The sequence below is a fragment of the Podarcis gaigeae genome (assembly GCF_964106915.1).
Source record: "Podarcis gaigeae genome assembly, chromosome: Z".
Lineage (NCBI taxonomy): Eukaryota > Metazoa > Chordata > Lepidosauria > Squamata > Lacertidae > Podarcis > Podarcis gaigeae.
In genome coordinates, this window is record NC_139691.1 from 17,322,119 (window position 1) to 17,345,732 (window position 23,614).

Consider the following 23,614-nt stretch of genomic DNA (forward strand, 5'->3'; position numbering starts at 1 on the left):
TTAAGGGGGAAGAGTGGGCTGCTTCGGGCAGAAAGTGGAGGATTGCTTGCTCCATGTAAAATCTCTCTGTGGTTACAAAACCTAAACTCGGCTAGTTGGCTGTTGTTGGGCCAGACCAGGGAAGTGTGGAACTTCAGACCTAGGTGCTGAATACAGTCCTTTAGACTTGGGTCATAAACATAAGTGCTCTGCTGGATAAGGCCAAAGGCCCATCTAGTTCAAGATCCTATTCCCACAGTGGGAAAGCCCATAAGCAGGACCTGAGCACAAGAGCCTTTTCCCCTTCTGTGGTCTCTAGCAACTAGTAATCAGGAGTATTGTTGCCTCCCAATGGTGGAGGCAGAACAGAGTCATTGCAGCCCATAGCCATTGATAACCTCTTCCTCCTCCCCCTCCTCCAATCCTTTTTTAAAACTGTCCAAGTGAGGGGGCTGTCACAGCCTCCTAGGAGAGTGAGTTCTGTAGTTAAACTCTACACTGCATGAAGAAGGACTTTTTAAAATCTTTCCTAAATCTTCTAACATTCATCTTCATTGGATATCAATGAGTTCTCATGTGATGAGAGGGAGAAAAACTATTCTTTATCCACTAGTCTCTCCTCATCCCTTGAGACTCTCTCTGACTCAGAGTAGACCTATTGAAATCAATGGACCTGAGCAACTCATGCCCATTAATTTCAATGGATCTACTGAAATTCCAGCAGAAATAACATTGGATATAGGCAACCCAATCCCTGAGAATCCTGGGAAATGTAGTTAAGAGTGCTGAGAATTGTCGCCATGAGAGGGGCAAGCAACAGTTTATTTTTAATTTTTTGTATATAATTTTTATTAATTTTCCAATAAAGACAAATTTATAACACAATTAAACATTAAGAATTCATCACACATCTTTTTTCTTTTAGATTTCCATCAACATGTCTGATAATTTTCCGTAGTTATTACATATCTTCACATTTCTTCATTTATATAGCACTATGTATATCTTATCTTACCATATTATTTAAACAATATTTCTACCAAACCTTCTTACAGAGCTTCTTGGAAACTTACAAACATTTTTAATATATTCTGTAAATTTATTCCAGTCCTCGGTGAATCTTTGGTCCCGTCGGTTGCGAATCCTCCCTGTTAATCTGTCCAGTTCTGCATAATCCAGTAATTTCATTCTCCATTCTTCAATCGTGGGCATTTCTTCTTGTTTCCATTTCTGGGCCACCAGAGTTCTAGCCGCTGTTACTGCATACTTTCTGATCCTTCCTTTTTATCTCACCACCTAAAATTCCTAATAGGAATGCTTCTGTTTTTTAAAGAAATGTATATTTCAATATTTTCTTTATCTCATTATATATCATTTCCCAGAAGCACTTCTTTTTTTTACATTCCCACCACATATGATAAAATGTCCCTTCTTTCTCCTTACATTTCCAACATTTATTACTCACCTTATACATCTTACTTAATTTGACTGTTATTATATACCATCGATATATCATTTTCATAACATTTTCTTTAATTGTGGTGCATGCTGTAAATCTCATCCCTTCCTTCCATAATTTTATCCAATCATCAAATTGAATGTTATATCCAAAATCTTTGGCCCATTGAATCATAACTGATTTAACCTCTTCATCCTTCAAATGCCATTCTAATAATAATTTATACATCATAGATAAATTTTTAACTTCATTATTCAATACTTCTCTTTGAAACCTAGATTCTTTTTCAAAATAGCCTCTTTCTGCAACCTCTTTTCTAAACATTTCATTAATCTGAAAGTAATGCAGCCAATTATTTACATGTTCTTTCACTTCTTCATATGATTCATATGATTTCATTTTCCACTTACTTCCTTCTTTCTTGATTAAACTCCCATATGTTATCCACCTCCTAGTCATATTGATCTTTTTAACACTCATCACCTCTAATGGTGATAGCCAATGTGGGATTTTTGGTTCCAGTAGGTTTTTATACCTACCCCATACCTCGATCAGAGATCCTCTAATAATATGATTTTCAAAACCTTTATGCACTCGTTTCTTTTCGTACCATAAATACGCGTGCCGACCGAATCTATTATCATAGCCTTCCAAATCTAACAAATCTGTATTTTCTAATTTCACCCATTCTTTCAACCAACATATACATGATACTTCATAATATAACCTCAAATCTGGCAGGGCAAAGCCTCCCCGGGCAAGCAACAGTTTAAAGGATCTTTGGGAGCCATTTGCTTTCAATGTGCTTTAAATGTATGGTGTGTTATGCAGCCATGATTTACGACAGCGGACCCAGCTGGGGTGCCTTGGATCCTGTTATCTGGCTAACATTGTTTGGCACGTCCTCCTACATTTGGAGTTGGTGAGAAGGGATATTCAGAGATAAACATAACCCCCAGGGATACAATTTCCTGTCCAGTTCCTTTTTAGCTTTTTTGAGTTAATTTCAAGGCTGTAATTACAATCTTGGTCTCTCGCTGGTGCTGAACTTGCAGATGATGTTTGCTGGTCAGTGTGAGGCTGATCCCTCCTTCGCATGGGCTATCTGAGGATAATCTTCTCTTCACAGAATCTCTGTTGTTTATTTGTTCCTGGAGGCCATGTGCCTCCTATATGCTCTCGACTCCAGTTAAGTATTGTTCTGAAAACTGCAGGGGGGGGGGGGGGAGACAGAAAAGTGAAAAGGAAAGATCTCCCTCTTCAGCGTTCTGCTTCTTGGTTACTTGATTAGTCAGATCTGTCAAATATCAGATATTTTACCTGCTCATTCTGTAGTTTTGTCTTGGGCTTGCTATTGGGTATTTTATTGAATGATGACGTAATCCAGTTGTAACTAACACCACTTGCTAGAAACTGCAGAAGGGGAGAGATGCTATTGTGCTTGGGTCCTGCTTGCAGGTTTCCCACTGGGGCATCCGGTTGGCCATTGTGAGAACAGGATGCTGGACTAGATGAGCCATTGGCCTGATCCAGTACGGCTCATTTTATCTTCTTATATTCAAAGTGATCTGGCCTGTCAGATTCACCCGACAAAGCACCAGCTTCTTGCAAACAAACATTTATAAGTAAACAGTGAGCACCCAAAGGTCAGGTTTTCCATGTCCCACACAGGTGTACCTTATATGTGTGGGAGGAAAATATGAATCCCTGTGGCCCACATGTGTGGGTTAAATAACAAAATAATTGGCTGGTTGCCTGAATTCAACACATGGGACTTCGCACAGTCTCCAGCAGGAGAAAGCCCCAATAGCAGAGTTTGAACACACAAAATTCAAGCAGCAGTATAATGTGGGAATTTCGGTTGTTGAACCATTTTCATATCTTGTTCAGTTGCATACAGAGTTCCCCTCTATCTACCTCTCTTGGTATGAATAGACCATACACTGTTAAGTAAGTTTAAAATGATATACTTACAAAATGTTCCAAATGGCAGATTTATGCATTTATCCAAGCAGTAGCAAGTAGAACACAGGCAGAATACTCTTGGATAGAAAAGACAGAAATATAGCTTCAAACAAGTGCTCTAAGCTAAACACTTGCTTAAGCACACCTTCCTTGATAAGTTACATGGCATAGAGAGAGCATGAAAGAGAGAGAGCAGAAAGAGAAGGCTTCACTTCCTCTCTCATCCGAGAAAAGGGGCATGGCTAGCTGAGTCTAGGAATATAACTCTGTAGTCTTAACCCCTTCATGCACTAACTAGCACTCACACATAGTTATGTTTGAGTGCAATTTCCCACAATCTGTCTTTGTTTCACCTTCCTTTCTCTCAGTGTTACAAGCACCCGGGTAGTAAATAACATCTGCTTGCAATTTCTTGCTCCTTTGCAAGAAGGGAGAGGGAGATGCATAGAACCATCATGCTCTGATTGTCTGCCTGTGATTAATGACACACCTGTTCAACAGCCCAGCCAGCCCAGAGCATCCATCCAGGGCAGGTAGGTCATTAATCACATTGTGTGGAGGGAGCTGCATTGATTTACTGGAAGCAGAGAAGCTGGCAGCACCTTCATGTTCTTTTGCCTTGGCTCACAGAGTCTGCCTCTGTAACATTTTGGAATCTGGAACTGGTTACTTTAGGGACGCTCTGAATAACAGCCACAGATTTCTGCTCCTTACATCAAAACCACCTCTTTACTCTGTTGCTGAGGAGTGTCTCAAACAGGCTGTGAGTTTGAGAATGTTACTGCTTTGTATCATCATCATCAGCAACATGATGCAACTAAGTGGGCAAATGTTGGCCCTGGCAGCTTATTGCAATAACATTGTGACATTCAGAACTGGGTACCCTGAGTTCAAGGGTGTATATAGGGGTTGGCAACGTTGGCCCCTGCCAAGAATGCAGGTCCAAGCCCAGTGGGGATGCAAAAATCACACCTCTCCACTCTTGCAAGGAGTGGCTAGAGGCCTGCCCATCCATACATGCACTCTCCTGACCACTTATCCACTGCTCTGCAGGGGATGGAGGGAGTGCCAATACAACTCCTTGCCAAGGATGCAAGGAAGCCTAGCTTTCCTTTTCCCTCCTCCTCCCTGTTTCCTTTTTTGCTGTACTTTTCAGATTGTAATTCCAAGGTCTGGGGGGGGGGGCTCTGGGAGTTTTTTTAGCTGAAAAGTGGGGTGAAGAAATGCTTTAAATAAACCAAGCAACCTGCAGTTGCCCATGGAAAGTAAGCCTCACCCCTAAAGTTTTTCTGTTAAGCCAGAGACTTGTTTACATGTTACCCTGAGCACAGGGACAGGCTGTCTCTCCACATGTACAAGCATCTACGTGAAAAGTGTGTACACTTGCTGATGTGTACAACTGTTTGTTCCCAGAGGCAGCACACTTGTTACACATTTTAACCATGTGCGCACATACAGATTGCACACTTGCTGAACATCATGTGTGAACACATCTCCTGAAATTCAGAAGCCAAGTTCAAGGTGTTACTGTTAGTATATGAAGCCCTGAACAACTTCAGGCCAGTTTACCTATTCAGTTGCCTTACCCATATACACTCATTCAACTGCTTCAATCTGCAAAACTAACTATTACAGGTGCCATATACAGTGCTACCTTGGTTTACGAACTTAATCCGTTCCGGAAGTCTGTTCTTAAACCAAAACTGTTCTTAAACTGAGGTGCGCTTTCCCTAATGAGGCCTCCTGCCGCTAGTCCCATTCCACCGGTCAGATTCTGTTCTTAGACCGAGGTAAAGTTCTCAAACCGGGACACTATTTCCAGTTTTGCGGAGTTCGTAAACCGAATCGTTCTTAAACCGGACTGTTCTTAAACCAAGGTACCACTGTATACCCATTCTGCATTTGAAGGAAAACAATCTTTTAGTGCGGCACACTTTGGAACTCCCTGGCTATTGACATCAGGCAGGTGCCTTTGCTGTACTCTTCTGGTGCATGCTTATACATGTGCAGAGACACCCTGTCCCTGCTGAGAGCCAGTGATTGGCTGTACTCTTTCTGGTTCCTGCTAAAAACATTCCTGCTTAGGCAATCCTACCCAAATCTTTAGAAAGTTGGTGTGAGATTTGATCTGTTTTTAGTCTATTGCTATTTTAACTTTTTGAATGTCCTGCAGTCACTGTAACCACTACACCAAACTGATCATTATATTTCAGAGACTGGCATTGATGATTTTAGTTGTACTGTGCTTTGGGGTTCTAATTATTCATTTGGTTTATTCAGTGTTATTTTTCTAGAAAATGATGTGCCGGAAATCAGTGGTGCCCATCTGCATGGTGCAGGGAAGGAGTTCCGGCGAGTTCCGGCTGGAAAAAAAGCCCAGGTTTTATTGTTTACTGCTGGTTTTATTCTTCATTGCCTCCATCCAACACACACTTTGCACGGGAGTAAGCCCCACTGAGCTCAGTGGGGCTTACTTCTGAGTAGACACATACAGGATTGCACCTTCTGCTTTGTTGAATTTTATTTTACCCTGCAATCTGCTTTGAGTGGGCTATGGCTCTTAAAGGTAGCCTGGAAATATTATAGTAAGAAGTTTCGCGGCTTCCCCATGGGCTTGATGGTATATCAAATTATTTCTGAGCAGTCTTCGCTCAGCAGATCAATGTGCAAAAGGCTGCATATAGGTTCCAGAACATGGTTTTGCATCATAAGAACACAAGAACAGCTTGCTAGATGAGACCAGTGACCCATCGAGTCCAGCATGCTGTTCTTACAGTGGCCAACCATATACACCAATGTGGAGCTCCCCCCCTCCAATATCTCCCCGAATTCCACTGCAACAGGCCTCCCCCCCAAAAAAAATCAATTTACTGAGTCAACAGAGACAAAACTGGCAGCCTTTCTGGTCTCACTTGCCTGGAAACCTGATTGATTCCTGCCCATGGTACGGAGGTGATATCGATTTGGCTGGACTGATGGCAGGATTAGCTTTTGCCTCGTAGACACATCTTCAGGCACAAACATTCTCTAATCCTTTAAACACACACACACACACACACACACACACACACACACACACACACACCCTCATCCAGCAACCCCGACTGCAGGAAACTGGCTAGCTGTGGTTGGCGGAACAATTGTGGGTTTGTGGGGGGGGGGGGACCGGGAGGGAAAGCACCATGACTGTAATGCACAGTGGTGGTGCTGGAGGAGTGCTGAGCCGCTGAAGAGAGGCATCTCAGGGAGACTGCAGAGCTCCTAGCCCATCTGCCTGACAGCTATAAAACTGACTCAAGTTGACTTGGGATAACCGCTAAGCAGCCTCCTCCTTGCTGGAAGCTGAAGGCTCTTGGCTGCCCTTTTGAAGTCTGAGGAGAGGGGTGGGGGAGAAGACGGGAGGAGAGAGAAAGTGTGTGTCTGCAATTTCTGCACCTCCTCCTGCTCTGCTCCCTCTCAGTTTCGCCCCAGTCCTCCACCGACCAGAGCCTGTTGCACCTGGACCCTTGCAGCATCTTTTTCCCCCCTGCACTTGAAAAAGCAAGCATCTGGCTGTCTGGCTGGCTCTCACATTCTCCAAGGTAGGTTTTTTTTCTTTTTTTCTTTTAAAAAGAAACTCAAATTTCCCTTTTCTTTTGCTTGTTGGTGTGTGTGTGTGTGTGTGTTTCATGTTTAATTGCACCCACTTCACAGATTCCAAACACACACACACTTTCCTACTAAATAGCTTTCAGGGGAAAACATCTTTGCATTTTTGGTTGAGACAGAGCTTTTCTCTAGGTGCTGTGTGAGGCAGGAGGCTGTTATATAATACGAGTGTAGCGATCCCAGAATGGGCAGCCACCTTGACTTTTTCCCTTCTGTGTCCTGCTAAGTGCATTTCCTTGGAAAGTTCTCCCTGCCCCCAAATAACCAAAGCCAGAGAGGCATTTTGGAATCACTGTTCTGCTGATGGGGGTTTTCTTATTTAATAGATATAGAAGTAGGAACAATAGGCTTTTTTCTCTCTCTTTCCCTCCTTCTCCAGTCTTTTGGACTGAATGAAGAATAATTATTTGGCTGGCTTTGGACCAGAGGTGGCTTGAAGCTCTAATGAAAACCAAGTGCTCTGGGTAGGTTTCAGCCACCTGTCCCCAGGATGCGCAGTCAATAATTTTGGGGATTTAAATTTAATTGCTATGGATTCTGAGCTTTGGGAAACCAAGTGCAGTGAAGCCCACAAACTCTCCTTTCTTGGACATTTTGAAGCAGAGGTTGGGTGGCCACCTGCCAGGCAATATTTGGTTGTGATTCCTGCTTTGCGGGGGGGTTGACTAGATGGCCCTTGGGGGTCCTTCCAACTCTTATTATTCTATAAAAATTGACACCGCGAAAGGGTGGATGAAAATATGATACTCTGTTGGGACTCCACTTGACAAAAACCTTGGCTGTCTCCATGGCCAAAAGTAGGGCTGGCCTGTAGGTCTAATTAATTAATTTATAATCTGCTTACCACATTTATATCCCACCTTCCCTCCAAAAAGTTCAAGGGGGCATACATAGTTCTTTCCCCCATTTTATCTTCACAACAATCTTGTGAGGTTGTTTATTGGCTGAGAGAGATGTAGATTAGCCTCCAAGCTGACTCAGTCAGTTTCATGGCTGAGCTAGTCCAACACTCTAGCCACTGCACCACCTATGTAGATGTCTGGCCTGGGTTTTTGTTGGGTTCTGAGCATTGCCAGTTTTTTCTTCTGTGAAATGGGCATTTTGTGAGGCACATGACAGCTTCTTAGATTTCAAGATGTATCCATCCCCCCGAGGCCCAAAAGGGTTAGAGACCCCTGCTGATGTGAAAGGAACAGGAGTGTGGTTTTTATAAAGGATAGAAATGGGGGGATAAAATAGATCTTTCGAAAATTGGACGTTGGAATAACTGAGACACAGGGACCAGCATCAGGGGTGCATCAAAGTAAGTTCTGCCCAGAGTAGAGGCATTGAAATGAATGAAACAAATTCCTGCAGGAGGATGGGTCAGTTGACCCACTGGGCTCCCTTCCAAATCTACCATTGTACAATTCTAATATTCTACAACTCTCAGACAGCCATGTTCATTCATTTTATTGCATCTGCTCTGTAAATGAAGGGCATGACATGAGCAGTCAATGTGCTTTGGGTGTAATAAGAGCCTGGTGGATCAGGCCAATGACCCACCTAGTCCAGCATCCTGCTTTCACAATAGCCCACAATATGCTCCAAATGGGAAGCCTGCAAGAAAGACCCATGTGCAACAGCACTCTCCAGTTGTGTTTCCCACTGTCTGGTATTCAGGGATAGATTGCCCCAAGGCATGGAGGTTCTGCCATCACAGTACACCTCCACATGGAGAGCCTGCTGGATTTGATCAATGGCCCATCTAGTCCAGCATTATTTTTTTTTACAGTGAATAATGGGGTACCCATTATGGGAAACCCACAAGCAGAACCTGAGTGCAAAAGTCCTCTCCCCTCCTGTGATTTCCAGCAACTGGCATTCAGCAGCATTACTGCTGCTGACAGTGGAAGTAGAACATAGCCATTGTGGTTAGCTGCCACGAATATCCTTATACAATCATAGAATCATAGAATTGTCAGTTGGAAGTGATCCTGAAAGTCATCTAGTCCAGCCCCCTGCAGTGCAGGAAACCTGGGTGGGCTTGAACCACCTGCCTCCACAAATTTCTTTTAAAGCAACCCAAGTTGGTGTCCATCACTGTCTCCTGTGGCAGCAAATTTCATTGTTTAACTAAGTGTTGTGTGAAGAAGTATCTTCTCTTGTCTGTAATGAATATTCCAATATTCATCTTCATTGGGTGGCCCCACAGAGGCCAAATGTATTCATTTTCTTTGCCTACTCTTGTACACTTCTAGCAGATCCCCATACAAAGTCATACATTCACACCATACTTTTAAAGCAGTGTGATACTGCTTTATGCAGTCATGGATTCCCCCAAAGGATCCTGGGAACTGAAGTCTGTTCAGGGTGCTGAAAGTTGTTCTGTTTCCCTCTGAGAGAGAGCTACAGTTCCCTCAGTGGTTTACACAACCATTTCATCTTCCCAGGGATCTCTGGGAATTATAGTTTGGGGGGCAGGCGGGAATAGGGGTATACTAACAACCCTCAGAACCCTTAACAAACCAAGATTCTTTCAGGGAAGCCATGGCTGTTTAAAGCAGCATGCTACTGCTTCAAATGTAGGGTGAGGATTTGGATGTTGGAAGATTCAGGGCAGATGAAATAAAGTCTGTCTTCACACAGCACATATTTAAACTGTGGAACTCCCTCCTACAGGAGGCAGTGATGGCCACCAATGTACAGTCATACCTCAGGTTACGAACGCTGTGGGTTGTGCGTTTTTGGGTTGCAGACCGCGCCGAACCCAGAAGTACCGGAATGGGTTACTTCCAGGTTTCGGTGCTCGCAGAAACACAAAATGACATCACACACATGCGCAGAAGCACCGAATCGCATCACGCACATGTGCAGACACGGCGCTTCAGGCTGCGAACGCTGTGGGTTGCAAACATGCCTCCCACACGGATCATGTTCACAACTGGAGGTATGACTGTAGATGGCTTTAAAAGAGGATTAGACAAATTCATGGAGGAGGAGGAGGAGGAGGAGAGGCTACAGCTGGAGTCATTAATGCTTTTGAATACCAGTTGCTGGAAACCACAGGGTGGGAGAGTGAATCTTTCCTTCAAGGCTGGGCACCTTTATGGGGCATCACCTTCTGTTCACCCCATGATCCGGTGAGGGACATGGAGTTGTGGGGTTTTCCCAGGCCAGTTCAAACCCCAAAATTGGCTTCGCACGAGCACAAGAAATGGATTACAACCTGCCTGCCAATTGGCCAATGGCGGGCAGGCTGACCAAAGGTTCTACCCCTGGAGCAGATTAGACTGGAGCCAGCAGGCTTCACTCTGGTCCACAGTTTGGGAATTTAAACCCATCCAGCCTCCACCTCCTTGACCAGTTCCTAGTTGGATCTCCCACCGCCTCTCCTTTTTCCTTGGCTCTTGGGCTCTGCATGACCTTGCTATGGACTATTGTTGGTCACCATATTTGGGGCCAGGCAGGAATTTGTCAGACTGATTCAGGGCCAGGCAGACTAACTGGATATGTCCTTTGGTTTTGCCTGCCACATAGCAGTTGTCACAACTTTTGGGGCTTAAGGCATTGAGTAAACCTGAGTCTTCACTGGAGGGGAGGTTGTAGCCTCTGCCTGCCTCTCCAATTTTCAGGGGTATCTTGTTAAATGAATCTGAGAGGAGTTGTTTTTGTCCTGAAGCCCAGGCAGGAGCTAGGGCTATAGCACTCCTCAAGGAAACCACCCTTGTGTCATAGGGGTTGACCTCTTCAACTAGGAGTGACCCCTACAGGTATACCGCAAGAGGCAGGCGGGCAGGCTGACAATTCAAATAGTTATACCCAATGCCTTGGCAAAGGTTGTAGCCTGATTTGACCCAAATTAATGTGTGCTTTCTTGGGAGGCGGATATGGGTACCAGGGGCACCTGGTTCATACAATGTTCTAATCCTGTTTCTCACTGGGGCATCCATTTGACCACTGTGACAACAGAATGGTGGACTAAATGGGTCATTGACCTGATCCAGCAGTCTCTTCTTATGTTCTTTTTTAAAAAATATATCTTGGAGTCAAGGAGTTTGCCCATTTGCTACAGACAAGCTGGCTGTCCTCCCTTCTGCTCCCCAATAGGTGTAGGATGGTGGCAGCAGCCTCTGGCTGCCAAAATGGTATTATGGCCTTTCTTGCTTTGGGGACTCTGAAGCTGCCTTCTTTGAGAGCTTCCAGAAGAGTTTGAACACCTATGGACAATCATCTCCCCATTGCTGAGCCTCACAGATGCCTCTTCTGAGCTAGTTCTTCCCCACAGTCTCTTGTTCCAGTCCTCCAAAATCTCCTTGCCTGGCTGGAACAGGACACCAAGCGACTCAGACACAGTCTGAACATCCGTGCAGCTTTAATATAATCATCCAGCTTGGGAAAATCCAGCATCTCCACTCCTGGCAGGCGGAGAGGCGGGATGAGTAGGAAATTCACGCTCTCCAGGCAGCCAAAGAAAGTGGGGAGTTGGGGGAAGAAGCCAGCACTACTCTGAAAGGCTGAGTTTTCTTAGAAAGGGGAATCCTCAGTGTCTCTTCTGTAAGACGGAGGAGGAGGAGCCCAAAGAGGGAGGGGGAAATGGTGGGCAAATATGTCAATTTCACTTTATTTAATACCCTACATTTCTTCCAAGGTGCTCATGGAGGTGATACATAGTCCTCCCTCTCCCCATTTTATCCTCACAACAACCCTGTGAAGTTAGGCTGAAAGGGAGTCACTGACTCCCCAGGTCACACCCAGTGAGCTTCATTGCCCAACGGGGGCATTTGAATTCTGGTCTCCCAGGTCCTAGTCCGACACTCAGACCACTACGATCCACTGCACTGGCTCTTTCTCTCAATTTATCACTTTCCCAATCTTAAGTTCAGTCAATCTCCAGATTCATTTGCTTTTTTAAAAAAAAAGTTCTCATGAAAAGTTATCAGCACTTTAGTACATATTTTCCCTAATAGACACATGTTTGTATATAGTTTTCCCTCATCTACACATTTACACAATGCAGTTTCTCCGAATATTTTCTCCCAATGTTTTCACTACGGTAATACATGCATTTTTATGCACACTTTTGCTTTAATATATGCATTTTGGGACATATTATTCGGCTGGAGAACCACACTGCAAGACAATTTTGAAGGATGGCTGCATGTTTTGGAAAGCACTGATTTGGTAGGGTTGTCTTTAAATGCAAATTGCGTTGAATTTTTCCTCCATCCCTGGTCTGGAAGCACCCATTTTTCCACATTTCCATCCAGTGAGAGGGCAGTGATTCCTGACCTCATTCCGAATTGGCTCTGTGATGACACCCTGTCAGAGGAGTCAGATTTCCCCCTACATCCCTCAGCAGAACTACACTTTTTAATGAGGGGTCCTTGGGTTTCCTATTCAAAGCTTTTCTCAGAGCAAGGGGAGAAATTCATTGCAAATTTCACACCACTGAAACTCCATGCTTAGATGATGCGGAGGTGTCTTAATAGACTGCCCCCCCCCACCTGGAATACAAGCAGAATGGCAGTTCCAAGCAGGCAGCTTGTGTTGGAGTCCCCCACACCACATTGTAATGGGGCAATTATTTATTTGCCAACATTTATACGCCACTTGATTGTAAACCTCTAAGCAATTTACAAATATATATATATATTAAGATTATCAGTAAAAACGGTTGAAAACTTTTTTAGATAATACAAATCAATTGGGGGGAAGAGAGAGACTAAAACATGTCAACATCTATGTGCCTAAACAAAAATGTTTAAAGCAGGCACGGAAAAGAATACAGTGAAGGTGCCTGCCTGACATCAATAGGCAAGGAGTTCTGAAGTGCATGTGTGCCACACTGAAAGCTCAATTTCTCACAACTGTGGGAATGAGTATCATGTAGCACCTCTAACAGTGTCAGTTCTGCAGAACGATGAGCACCTGCAAGATGGTCCTGCAGTGATGACCAAATTCCTCAGTGCTTGTTTCCTGCCAGATTTTTCATTCCTTCATTTCATACAATTTATACACTGCTTTTTTGTTATTAAAAAAATATACACATGAAAGCAGCTAAACCTGCAGAGTTTTTAATACAGCCATTCATAGAAACATAGAATTATAGAGTTAGAAGGGGACCCAAAAGGCCATCTAATCCAATTCTGAAAAAATTCAACCTTTACTTCTTGCTTTCTTAGGATGAAGAGAATCAAGGGGACCTGGGAGTGCAGCTTTATTGGAGACTGCACTCACCTGAAAGGGGCTCTTGCATTCGCACTCTTCATAGGGAACGTTGCCCTGGTGATATCACAAGTGAGAATTTTCTTCATTCACAAATGTATTAAAAATATCCATATACCACCAGGTATGCTAGCACCTCCAGGTGCTGCCCAGTGACAATGTGTAAAATGCAATACAAGCAGTGGTCTAGTGGTTTGGGGGTCACCGGGGTGTGTGTGTGTCAAAGACCTGTTACTATTTCTGCAACAGCATCCCAGAAGGCTCCCTGTCTCTGGGATCCTTGAGCCGACCAATCAGCATCAAAGGGGAGGTTTGTTTAGCCACTGGGAAGAAGCCTTCTTGCCCTTTGCACTAATTGGATCCAGTCAGAGTGAAAGGAGTTGAGTCAGCCCTGAGAATGGGCTCCTGGTGCCCCTCTGGATAAGGTACATGGGAGGAACACCAAGGAGTTGCCCTGTAAGCTGAAAAGCTAAGCATTTAGGAACATTGAAAAGACAACAGAAGGAACGCTTCCATTTCAAGAGAATGAGGTACAAGTTCTGTTACGTACAATGGCACTTCAATGAAAACACAGCTTAAGTCTCTCTGAAAGAAGATCTTGGAGCACTCCAAATGATTTGTCCACATACATGCACAGAAAAATAGCAGATTTAGCTGAAAGGAAACACATGGAGATCTGCACTGATCATTGTAATGCATCCCTAATTATTACTCTTGTATAATTATAAAGTTGTTGTATAATCTTAGATGGGGGCCTGGCTATGACTCTCATGAAGGAACCCTGCACTTCTGAATTTGCTACTACACTACTGAATGCAAGTACAGAATATGCAATGCAATTTAAAATCGGACACAAATGAAGCAATCAAGATGTACTGAAAAATGACAGAGGCAGGCATGAAGAATCAGTGTGTGTCAAAAGGGCCATAGTTCAGTGGTAGAGCCCCTGCTCTGCATGCAGAAGGTTCGGTCCTCAATGGCACCCTTTCTCCGCCATGGAGAAACCCTATCCTGAAACCTTGGAAAGACACTGTCAGTGAGTGTAAGCAGTACTTTGACATATAAACCAAGGGTTTTACTCATTAGGCAGATTCCTATGTCCCTACCTATATCTGCTGTCAGATGCAGAATTATGAGGACTAGAATCTTACTTTATGTTTAGCTGAAGGAGCAACTGCTGAGTGGCAGAGTCCATGCTTTGCATGCAGGAGGTCCCAGCTTCAGCCTCCAGTGGTATCTCCAAGTAGGATGAATGTCTCCTATCTGAAATCCTAGAGAACCTCTGCCAGTCCATGTCAAAGATACTGAGCTGGATGTGCCAGTGGTCTGACATGGCTGCTCTGCACAAGTTTGTGCTAAATATGAGCAACTCATAAACTGGGGCTCCTGTCTTCAGTGGGGGAAGGAAATGGAGATGCATGAAACCTCAAATGAACTGAAGTAGGACAGAAATGGGGAAAGAATTGGTTTCAGCAGCTAAACCATGTTTGCTGAAGTATCCCTTTAACCAATCAACTCATCTTGCCTCTAATTTATCTTCTTTGCCCCTAAATGGCAAACAGGAGAACCTTCAGGCGTCCAACAGCCTTGAGGAAGGCAGCGACATCACTGCCCACTGGTGGGGTGAGTGGACCAAGTGGACGGCTTGCACCCGGACATGTGGGGGAGGAGTCAAATCCCAAGAGAGGCACTGCTTGCGGCAGAGGTAAACCCCTTGCTCCAATGAACCCATCCTCTGAACAATAAAACTTTCCCATTGGTTCTGAAAGGACCGTCTCAGGCAGCCTCCCTCGAATCAGGTGCCCTCAAGGTTGAACCGGGGCTGATGGGAGCTGTAATCCATAGCCATCTGGATAGGGCTTCCTGGTGATTTGTTGCAGGAAGGATAACATTTTCAGCCAAAGGATCACTGTCCCCTTGAAGGGAACCTTCAGAAAGGTGGGCGTGGCCAGGACAAAAGCAGGCAGGTTAGTGGCTGTGATTCTTACCATTGTGTAGCCAGATAAATTCCAGCTGCACACAGCACAGAGGTTCCTTTTACATGCAGATGTATCTTTCCATCCTCCATCCAGGTAAGAAAGAGGCATTATCCCAGTTCAAAAACGCTATTCCAACCAGGCAAACGCACTGAAGGAGGCAGCGAAGCAGGGGTATCAAGAGAGGTTGTGTGTGTAGCCACATAAGAGTTGACATGGGACACAGGTGGTGCTGTGGCTTAAACCACAGAGCCTAGGGCTTCCCGATCAGGTCAGCAGTTCGAATCCCCACAATGGGGTGAGCTCCTGTTGCTCTGTCCCTGCTCCTACCCACCTAGCAGTTCGAAAGCACATCAAAGTGGAAGTAGATAAATAGGTACTGCTCCGGCGGGAAGGTGAACGGTGTTTCTTTGTGCTGCTCTGGTTCACCAGAAGCGGCTTAGTCATGCTGGCCACATGACTCGGAAGCTGTACACCGGCTCCCTCGGCCAATAAAGCGAGATGAGCACCACAACCCCAGAGTCGGTCACAACTGGACCTGATGGTCAGGGGTCCCTTTACCTTTATTCTTGCTGATATTTGTAAGACATTCTGGGGCCCTTTCTTTTGGATGATAATGATGCGTTTCATTTTTCGCTTGACTTGATCCTTTTCCCCTTTCTTTCTGTGTTTAGAAAGAAGTCCATGACGGGGCTCGCTAATAAAACATGCACTGGGACATCAAAAAGATACCAGCTATGCAAAGTGCAAGTAAGAGGAGCATTTTCATGCTTTTAAAAAATTATTATTGAGATGCAGCTTTCAGTCTTAACTAGCAAGGTACAGATTCCATGCAGCTGTAGAAAATACCACCACTATTTCAAACTCAGGCCACCTTCACACCATACATTTAAAGTGCTATGATGCTGCTTTAAACAGCCATGGCTTCCACCAAATAATCCTAGGAAGTGGAATTTATTAAGCATGTTGAGAGTTGCTTGCAAACCCCCATTCCTCTCCTAGAGCTACAGTTTCCAGAGTTCCAGAGTGTGAAGAACAACTGGTTGTTAAACCACTCTGGAAATTGTAGCTCTGTTCTCAGGATTCTTCAAAGCCTTAATAGTATGGTGTGGATATCATCATCATCATCATCATCATCATCATCCTCGATTAGTAGAAATAGGAACCTTCCTAATGCCAGTTGGGGAGAGGGCTCTCGTGCTCAGATCCTGTTTGCTGGTTTCCCACAGGCATCTAGCTGGCCTCTGTGAAAAGAGGTTACACTGGACTAGAGGAGCCCTGGCCTGATCCAGCAGGCTGTTCTGGTGTTCTTTTAGTAGCCTGATCGTAACAGTCCCAGGATCTTCCTGATTCCCTTGCACATTTGGGTTTTGACAGCCCACCATCAGTTCACCCGCAAGGGCAGGAAAAGCCTCTGAAATGTAGAAGCAGACTCTCCTCCTCCTCTTCCTCATCTGGACTCGTCTCTTCCTTTTCCAGCAGTGTCCCCCGAATGGCAGGAGCTTCCGGGAGCAGCAGTGCACATCCTTCAACTCCCACATGTACAACGGGCGGACATATCAATGGAAGCCATTGTATCCTGGTAAACAAGGAGGCCTTTTGTCCAGGCGCTTTTGATAAGGCAAAGCTTACTCTCACCCCACCTCATCCAAATAAGACAGAAAGACAGGGGCGCGCACATGCGCGCGCACACACACACACACACACACACACACACAGAGAGGATTTGAAATGAATGGAGTTCTCTTCTGTTCTAGGAAGGAGGCTCCAACCAGATTTTATCGGAGGAGCAAAACTCCCCACCCACTTCTTTTCCTGGGCTCAAAGGCCTCTGCAGTTGCAACAGCTGCTTTGAAAAAGACAAGAAGGGAGTAGGGGAGTGGAAGCATTGTCATGAACTAGGACTGGGTCAAATATCCACTACAGTGGTACCTCGGGTTACATATGCTTCAGGTTACATACGCTTCAGGTTACAGACTCCGCTAACCCAGAAATAGTGCTGCAGGTTAAGAACTTTGCTTCAGGTTGAGAACAGAAATCGTGCTCTGGTGGTGTGGCAGCAGCAGGAGGCCCCATTAGCTAAAATGGTGCTTCAGGTTAAGAACGGACCTCCCAAACGAATTAAGTACTTAACCCGAGGTACCACTGTAGTTTCTAATGCATATGCAGAAATGACCCTATGTGACAGCCAATCTTGAACTTGCTTGTGGGTTGCTGCTGTTGTTATTTAAATCGATTAGTTGCTTTTGCTCTTTCAGTGCCTTACAACAATCAAACAAACCCCGTAAATACATTAAAACATCCCACCCACTCTAAAAGGCCCTAGATAGTTAAGAGCTAAAGGCTTGGTTAAAAAGGAATGTTTTTGTCTGAAGATATATATAATGATGGCATTAGGCAAGCCTCCTGGAGAGAGCACTGCACAAGCAGGGAGCCACCACTGAAAAGGCCTTGTTCATGTGTTGCCACTATCTGGGCCTCCTGTGGAGGCAGACACAATAAGAGCCTCAGAGGTTAGAACGCCACTTCAAGGTAGATCAAATACTTTTCCATATTTTGAGACGCCACCTCAGTGTGTGACAAGTGCACTCAAAAATTTGTGTTATTTACAGTTGTGATGCATCCATAATGTGTACTTTATGGGGAAGCACACTGGAAAATACCTATTTGGAGGAAATTTGTTCCATAATGTGTATAATAATGTGCATAACAAGCACATTTAAATTTTAAAAGCAGAAGTTTAATGGGTTTCCTCCCCCCAAAAAAAATCTACACAAAACAGGGCAGGGCAGGCTTTCAGCTGAGTAACAGTGAAAATGAAATGGGATGTCTTAGCCACCATGGAGGCTATGCTCTTCCTTCACAGTCAGAGGCAGTAATGTTTCTGAATGCCAGTTGCTGGAAACCGAAAGAGGGGAGAGTGTTCTTCTGCTCAGATCCTACTTGCTGGTTTCCCATTGAGGTATCTGGCCTGCCACTGTGAGAACGGGATGCTGGACTAGATGAGCCCCCTTTGGTGTGATCCAGCTGCAGAGCTCTTCCTATGTCCTGATGTTATGCTATACTTTCTACCCCACAATGATGGATATTTTGCTGGTGACATTTAATAAGCAACTGCGTGCATTTGTGTGTGTGCATGTGTGTGTGTTTGGTCAGTGTGTGCAATATCATTTGTCCTCCTATCTCCAGATGACTATGTCCACATCTCCAGCAAGCCCTGTGATCTCCACTGCACAACCATCGATGGTCAAAGGCAGCTCATGGTCCTGGCTCGGGACGGGACGTCCTGTAAATACTCCGATTTCCGTGGGGTTTGCGTTTCTGGAAAATGTGAGGTTGTTAAACATTATAGCAACCATATTGTCAGCCCAGGGGGTGAGGGAGATGGGACAAGAAGAGGGGGACACACAAATGACCCTGTTGTGGGGAGCCCAGAATCTGGGAGATGGGTGCTGACCAGTGGGGAACTGCATAGCCATCGTGGGGTGAAGTTGCACTAGAGGCTGCTGGAATTTGTAGTTCTGCAGAGTATTCCTAACTTCCACTCTCGGCATCTGTAAAGATCTCAGGGGAGAAAACTTCCAGGCTAGGCTTCTTCCAGCAACATCAGCGAGGAAGTGATGGGTGGGCAAGATCTCTATTGCACCACATGTCCAAGAAGTGAAATAGCTGCCAGCAACCCCTCCTTCTTACCTGTTGGCCAAGGTGACATTGAATATCATTTGATGTGGGGCTTGGGGCACAGGAGGGTGTCTTGGACCAGGAGCAGAGAGCCAGTAACTCTATTGCCATCCAGTTGGTGAAGATCTCTTTGGTCCGTGTGTGTGGCAATGATGGCCCCCAACTTGGATGGCTTTGAAAGAGGGTTGGGGAAATTCATGGAGGAGGAGAAGGCTACCAGTAGCTATTAGCCATGATGGCCATGCTCTGGTCAGAGGCAGTATTGCTTCTGAATGCCAGTTGGGCTTCTTCATTCTACATTGGATCACTTGGCCTGATCCAACAGGCTTTCTTATGTCATGGAGAAGGCTACCCATGGCTACTACCTCCTGTGCTTCAAGGCAACAATGCTTCTGAATACCACTTGTTGGAAACTGCAATGGGGAGAGGGCTCTTGTGCTTACGTCCTGCTTGCAGGCATCCCATTGGGGCACTGGTTGGCCACTGTGAGAAGAGGATGCTGGACTAGATGGGCCACTGGCCTGATCCAGCAGGGATCTTCTTGTGTTCTTAAGTTCTTATGCATGGAAAAAGTGTTTGTGTGTGTGGATGTGTGTGGGTGTGTGCGTTGAATGTGGGTGAGACTGTGTGGGGTGGTGGTGGTGAGCATATAAGTGTATGTGAATGAGTGTGAATAGGGAAGTGGGATGTTTTAAAAATCCAACCAGATTTTTTGGGGGGTGGGGTGGGGAGGAGAAGCATTAAATAAAAATATTTTGCTCCCTGCCAGGGATGGGGCTGGTCTCACCTTTGGGAGTCAACTCTGGAACGGTGGGCAGGGTTTGGGGGGATGTCACAGTTAAGGCCCCGTCTCGCATTCCCACCAGCCAGAGTACTTTTCATGGTGGGAGATGCGGTGGGGCTTCTGAAGACAATTTCAGCCTGCAGGCTGCTTCATACAGGAGGCGGCTGATCTTTCAGATATCCTGGCCCTGAGCCATTTAGGGCTTTGTAGGTAAGCATGAGCACTCTGAACTGGACCCAGAAGCCAGAGCAGTTTGCTTGCGATTTATTTAACAATCTTCCATTCCTCCTTTTTAAAGAGAAGCTGAGAAGGCCCTAGCTCAGTGGTAGAGCACCTGCTTTGCATGCAGAAGGTCCCAGGTTCAATTCCCAGTGGCATCTCTAGGATAGAACCCCTACATGAAACCCCAGAAAGCTGCTGCTGGTCAATGTAGACAATACTGAGCTAGATGGATCAATGCTCTAACTGAGTAGGAAGCAGCTTCCTTTGTTCCCAGGAAGGGCTGTAACTCAGGCAAAAAGCCCTCCCCTTGGTCACCACCAATTGTACTCAGGTCAGCATAATGTTGTGAAATAGGTTGCAGGGAATGCCATCAGCAACTGGTTGGCCAGTGTGAGAAGAGGATGTGGACCAGATAGGCCTTTGGTCTGATCCAGCAGGGCTCTTCTTAACTGATAGCTGAGAATGGAACCTCCAGGCCCAGAGGCAGCTGATTGCATTCACAGGTGGGGAGAGCTGCTGTTGTTCTCAGGTCCTGTTTACAGGATTCCCATTGGTTTGGCAATTCTGAGAACTGGATGTTGGACTAGATGGGCCTCCTCTGGCCTGATCCAGCAGCCAGACTTTTCTTGACTTAGTGTTGCCTTGGCTGTTTGCATCCCACCACAGCCTTCTTCCACAGGACTGTTTAGAAGGCTCTAACACTCCAACATTTTTTAGTTTGTTCAGCCTGATTCTGATGCGGATCTATGACTATGTGATATTTACAGGGGCTTCATAACATGAAGGGGTAGAACAGAGGGCTCTCCATCACACACAGTGTCGCTCGCCCTGAGATTACTGCTGCCAAACACACAGAGACACAGCCCAAAGTGTCAGCATGATATTTGAATTGCAGTGACTGTGCCCCTCTACCTGACCCTTGACACTCTATTTTACACTGTTTCCAGCCCATTGGATGTGACGGGATCCTGTTCTCAACTCACACGTTGGACAAATGTGGTGTTTGTCAAGGAAATGGGAGCAGCTGCACTCACGTCTCCGGGAGTTACAGAAAGGGAAATTCACATCTTGGTAAGGCTGGAGGGGTATTTTGTTCTTATGGGGTAAGGCTTGCCAATCCTTGAGCAAGATGCAATCGTGGGCAGGTGAATTTGTGCATGATCAGGGATGTGGGGAGTCTGGGCTTCCTTGCATCTGGGCTGCGGCAAATTTGCCGCTGCCTCCCTCCACAACTCCCCCGCCCCTTTTCAAAGGACCAACATTGAATCAATTAAAAAAAAGGATCCTTCAGTCATTTGAGAATTTGCTCCTGTATATGAAGAGTTATTCCCAGCCTAGGACTGTTAACTCTTGCAAAGTTTGCTTTTCATACATGGATGCAGTTTTCCACAGGCTATTCTCTGGTCACACACATCCCCGCCGGAGCAAGAGACATCCAGATCGTTGAACGGAAGAAATCTGCTGATGTTCTGGGTGTGTATGGTGCCAGGGGCAGGAATGAAGCTGAATGTTTATAATTTTATATTTCTGTGACAACGAAACTGTTTGACAAGTAGCTTATTAGCCAAATTGGTATGTGAAATTCAGTCTCTTCCTGGCCTCTTTGGGTTCAACCTTCCTCCCACCTCTTGATTCCAAAACATATTTGCCTGTGTGGTCTTTATCTGCCAACAGTTAAATGCCCTTCTGATTCTGAGACCCCATGTTACATTTTGCTTCGCCAACCCAACTTTCCCCTTCCCTCACAGAACTGGCACTGCATGTCAGCCCTTTGCCAACTACATTGAGAAGTTGGGATGTTTATAAAGGGTTCAGAAAAAAAAAAGTTTCCACCAGAGGCTTGCAAATGTTAATGATAAGAAAGTTACTTCTTCAAGCTAACAATCTGAAGCACACAAAAGAAAAAGGCGTTGGGAGGGAGGAGGGTGTAAAGTCATACTTGCTTAGCACGTAGCAGAGATTGAGGTGTCTTTAAGATGACTTGTTCTAAGGCGTGGGTGGGAATTCTTTGCCTCTGCTGACTTCTGCAGCTGTTGCGGATGAAGCTGGCTACTACTTCTTCAATGGGAACTACAGAGTGGACAGCCCCAAAAACTTCAACATCGCAGGGACTGTTTTCAAGTACAGGAGACCAATGGACATTTATGAAACTGGCATTGAATACATTGTGGCCCAAGGGCCAACCAATCAAGATTTGAACATTATGGTAAGTGTGGAGGGCTTTTTCTTTGTACCTAGAGATAGGTTGGTCAATTTAGGAACAAGCAAAAACAAGTCTGTTTGCAAGTAGGGCCGGAAGAATCTAGGGGTTAGAATCTGGGGAAGTGCCACAGCTCAGTGATAGAACACCTGCTTGGCATGCAGAAGGTCCCAAGTTCATTCCCCATGAGTATCTCCAGTTAGGGTTGGGAGTGACCCCTGTCTGAAACTGTGGGGAGCCTCAATCAAGACAGCACTTGACAATACCTAGCTAGCTGGACCCAATGATCTGACTCAGTATAAGTCAGAGAACATACCCACTGAAATTAGTAGAGATGACTAACTTAGGTCCATTAATTTCAAAGGGTCTAGCCTGAGATTGAGTGAGAACCTGAGTGTGATAGCCTGAGAACTTAGATGGATGCAGGTATCAGTTTCTCATTTTTCCAGTCATGCGTTGTTATGGGATTAAGGGGGCTACTCGTGCGTAAGCGTTTAAGCCCTCCAGGCTCTGCAATTCAGTTTCTAAACTCTCCCAGTCCGCGGAGCCATGGGTGCATGGCTACCTCAATCGCTGGCAGAATCCGTCAGTGGGCGCTTCTGGAATTTACGCCAACATAAGAATTCCTTAACGGAAACTCTCCGTCTCGATTCTCTGCGTGACAGTTTCCTGCGCGGAGTAGGCGTCCCCAGCGGAGGTCCTGAGCCCTCCCCGCTGTTCTCACTGGAAGCATCTTGGAGCCATCCCTCCGCCTGAGTTTCTGCAGGAACTCTCCCTCTCCCCCTGCTGGTTCCTTCCTCAGCATCTGAGGGTCTCTTAGCCTCCTTAAGCCCTTCCACCACCTGACTCTCCGATGGCAGTTCCCTGACATGCGTTCAGATCATCCCATTTCTATATCAATTTGCATTTTCCCCAGTCGGTGCAAAAATCCCTATGCATTTTCATGCATGTTTCTCCTAAACTTACTTTTAATGTAATTTTGCTTGATATTTTTTCAAGCCATTTCCTCTAATATAATGCATGTTCTTATGTTTGCTATTCCTCCCCACTTCCAGGTCTGGAACCAAAACGGTAAAAACCCATCTATAACCTATGAATATACCCTTCTGAGGAAGCCGCATTCAAAAAACGTCCAGCCCATATATTACACCTTCTCCGAGTCGGACAGTGGAGAAAGCAGAGAGATTGATGCAGAAGAGCCTCTGGGTTTTGTTCAACACAATGCAAGTTTCTTTGGAACTCTCTCCAAAGAGAAGATCCATCTGGAGAATCAGGTGTTTGGAAGGAAGGACACCACTGAAGACCTAGACTTGAGCAAAATCCAAGAGACGAATGAAGTCTATGAAAGAACAGAGAGCAATGACTGCGACCCAACTCTGAAGGGCAAACAGGCCAAAGGTGAGCTGAACCCCAGGTCTTCACACCAGCTGTAGTTCATTCATTGCTAGGGCAGTGACTGTTCATGATGCAAACTCTTGGCCTACAGATTAATA

The 23,614-nt window shown here is 45.4% G+C and overlaps 1 protein-coding gene across 7 annotated transcripts in view; it reads left to right on the plus strand.

Moving 5' to 3' along the window:
• The first annotated feature begins 6,603 nt into the window (after nt 1-6,603).
• Nucleotides 6,604-23,614, plus strand: part of ADAMTSL2 (ADAMTS like 2) — a 38,850-nt gene continuing 21,839 nt past the window's right edge. Inside the window, exons 1-10 of one of the 7 annotated variants that reach the window (XM_083722125.1) lie at nt 6,604-6,984; nt 13,216-13,330; nt 14,821-14,963; nt 15,909-15,984; nt 16,714-16,816; nt 18,424-18,569; nt 20,869-20,992; nt 21,314-21,394; nt 21,952-22,127; nt 23,177-23,519. In XM_083722125.1, the coding sequence (XP_083578251.1) occupies nt 13,217-13,330; nt 14,821-14,963; nt 15,909-15,984; nt 16,714-16,816; nt 18,424-18,569; nt 20,869-20,992; nt 21,314-21,394; nt 21,952-22,127; nt 23,177-23,519 (1,306 nt within the window). In that variant the 5' untranslated portion in view covers nt 6,604-6,984; nt 13,216. Of the gene's footprint in view, nt 6,985-11,611; nt 11,630-13,215; nt 13,331-14,820; nt 14,964-15,908; nt 15,985-16,713; nt 16,817-18,423; nt 18,570-20,868; nt 20,993-21,303; nt 21,395-21,951; nt 22,128-23,176; nt 23,520-23,614 lie in introns of those variants that run through there. The other 6 variants (XM_083722126.1, XM_083722127.1, XM_083722128.1 and 3 more) reach the window with 6 other exon arrangements.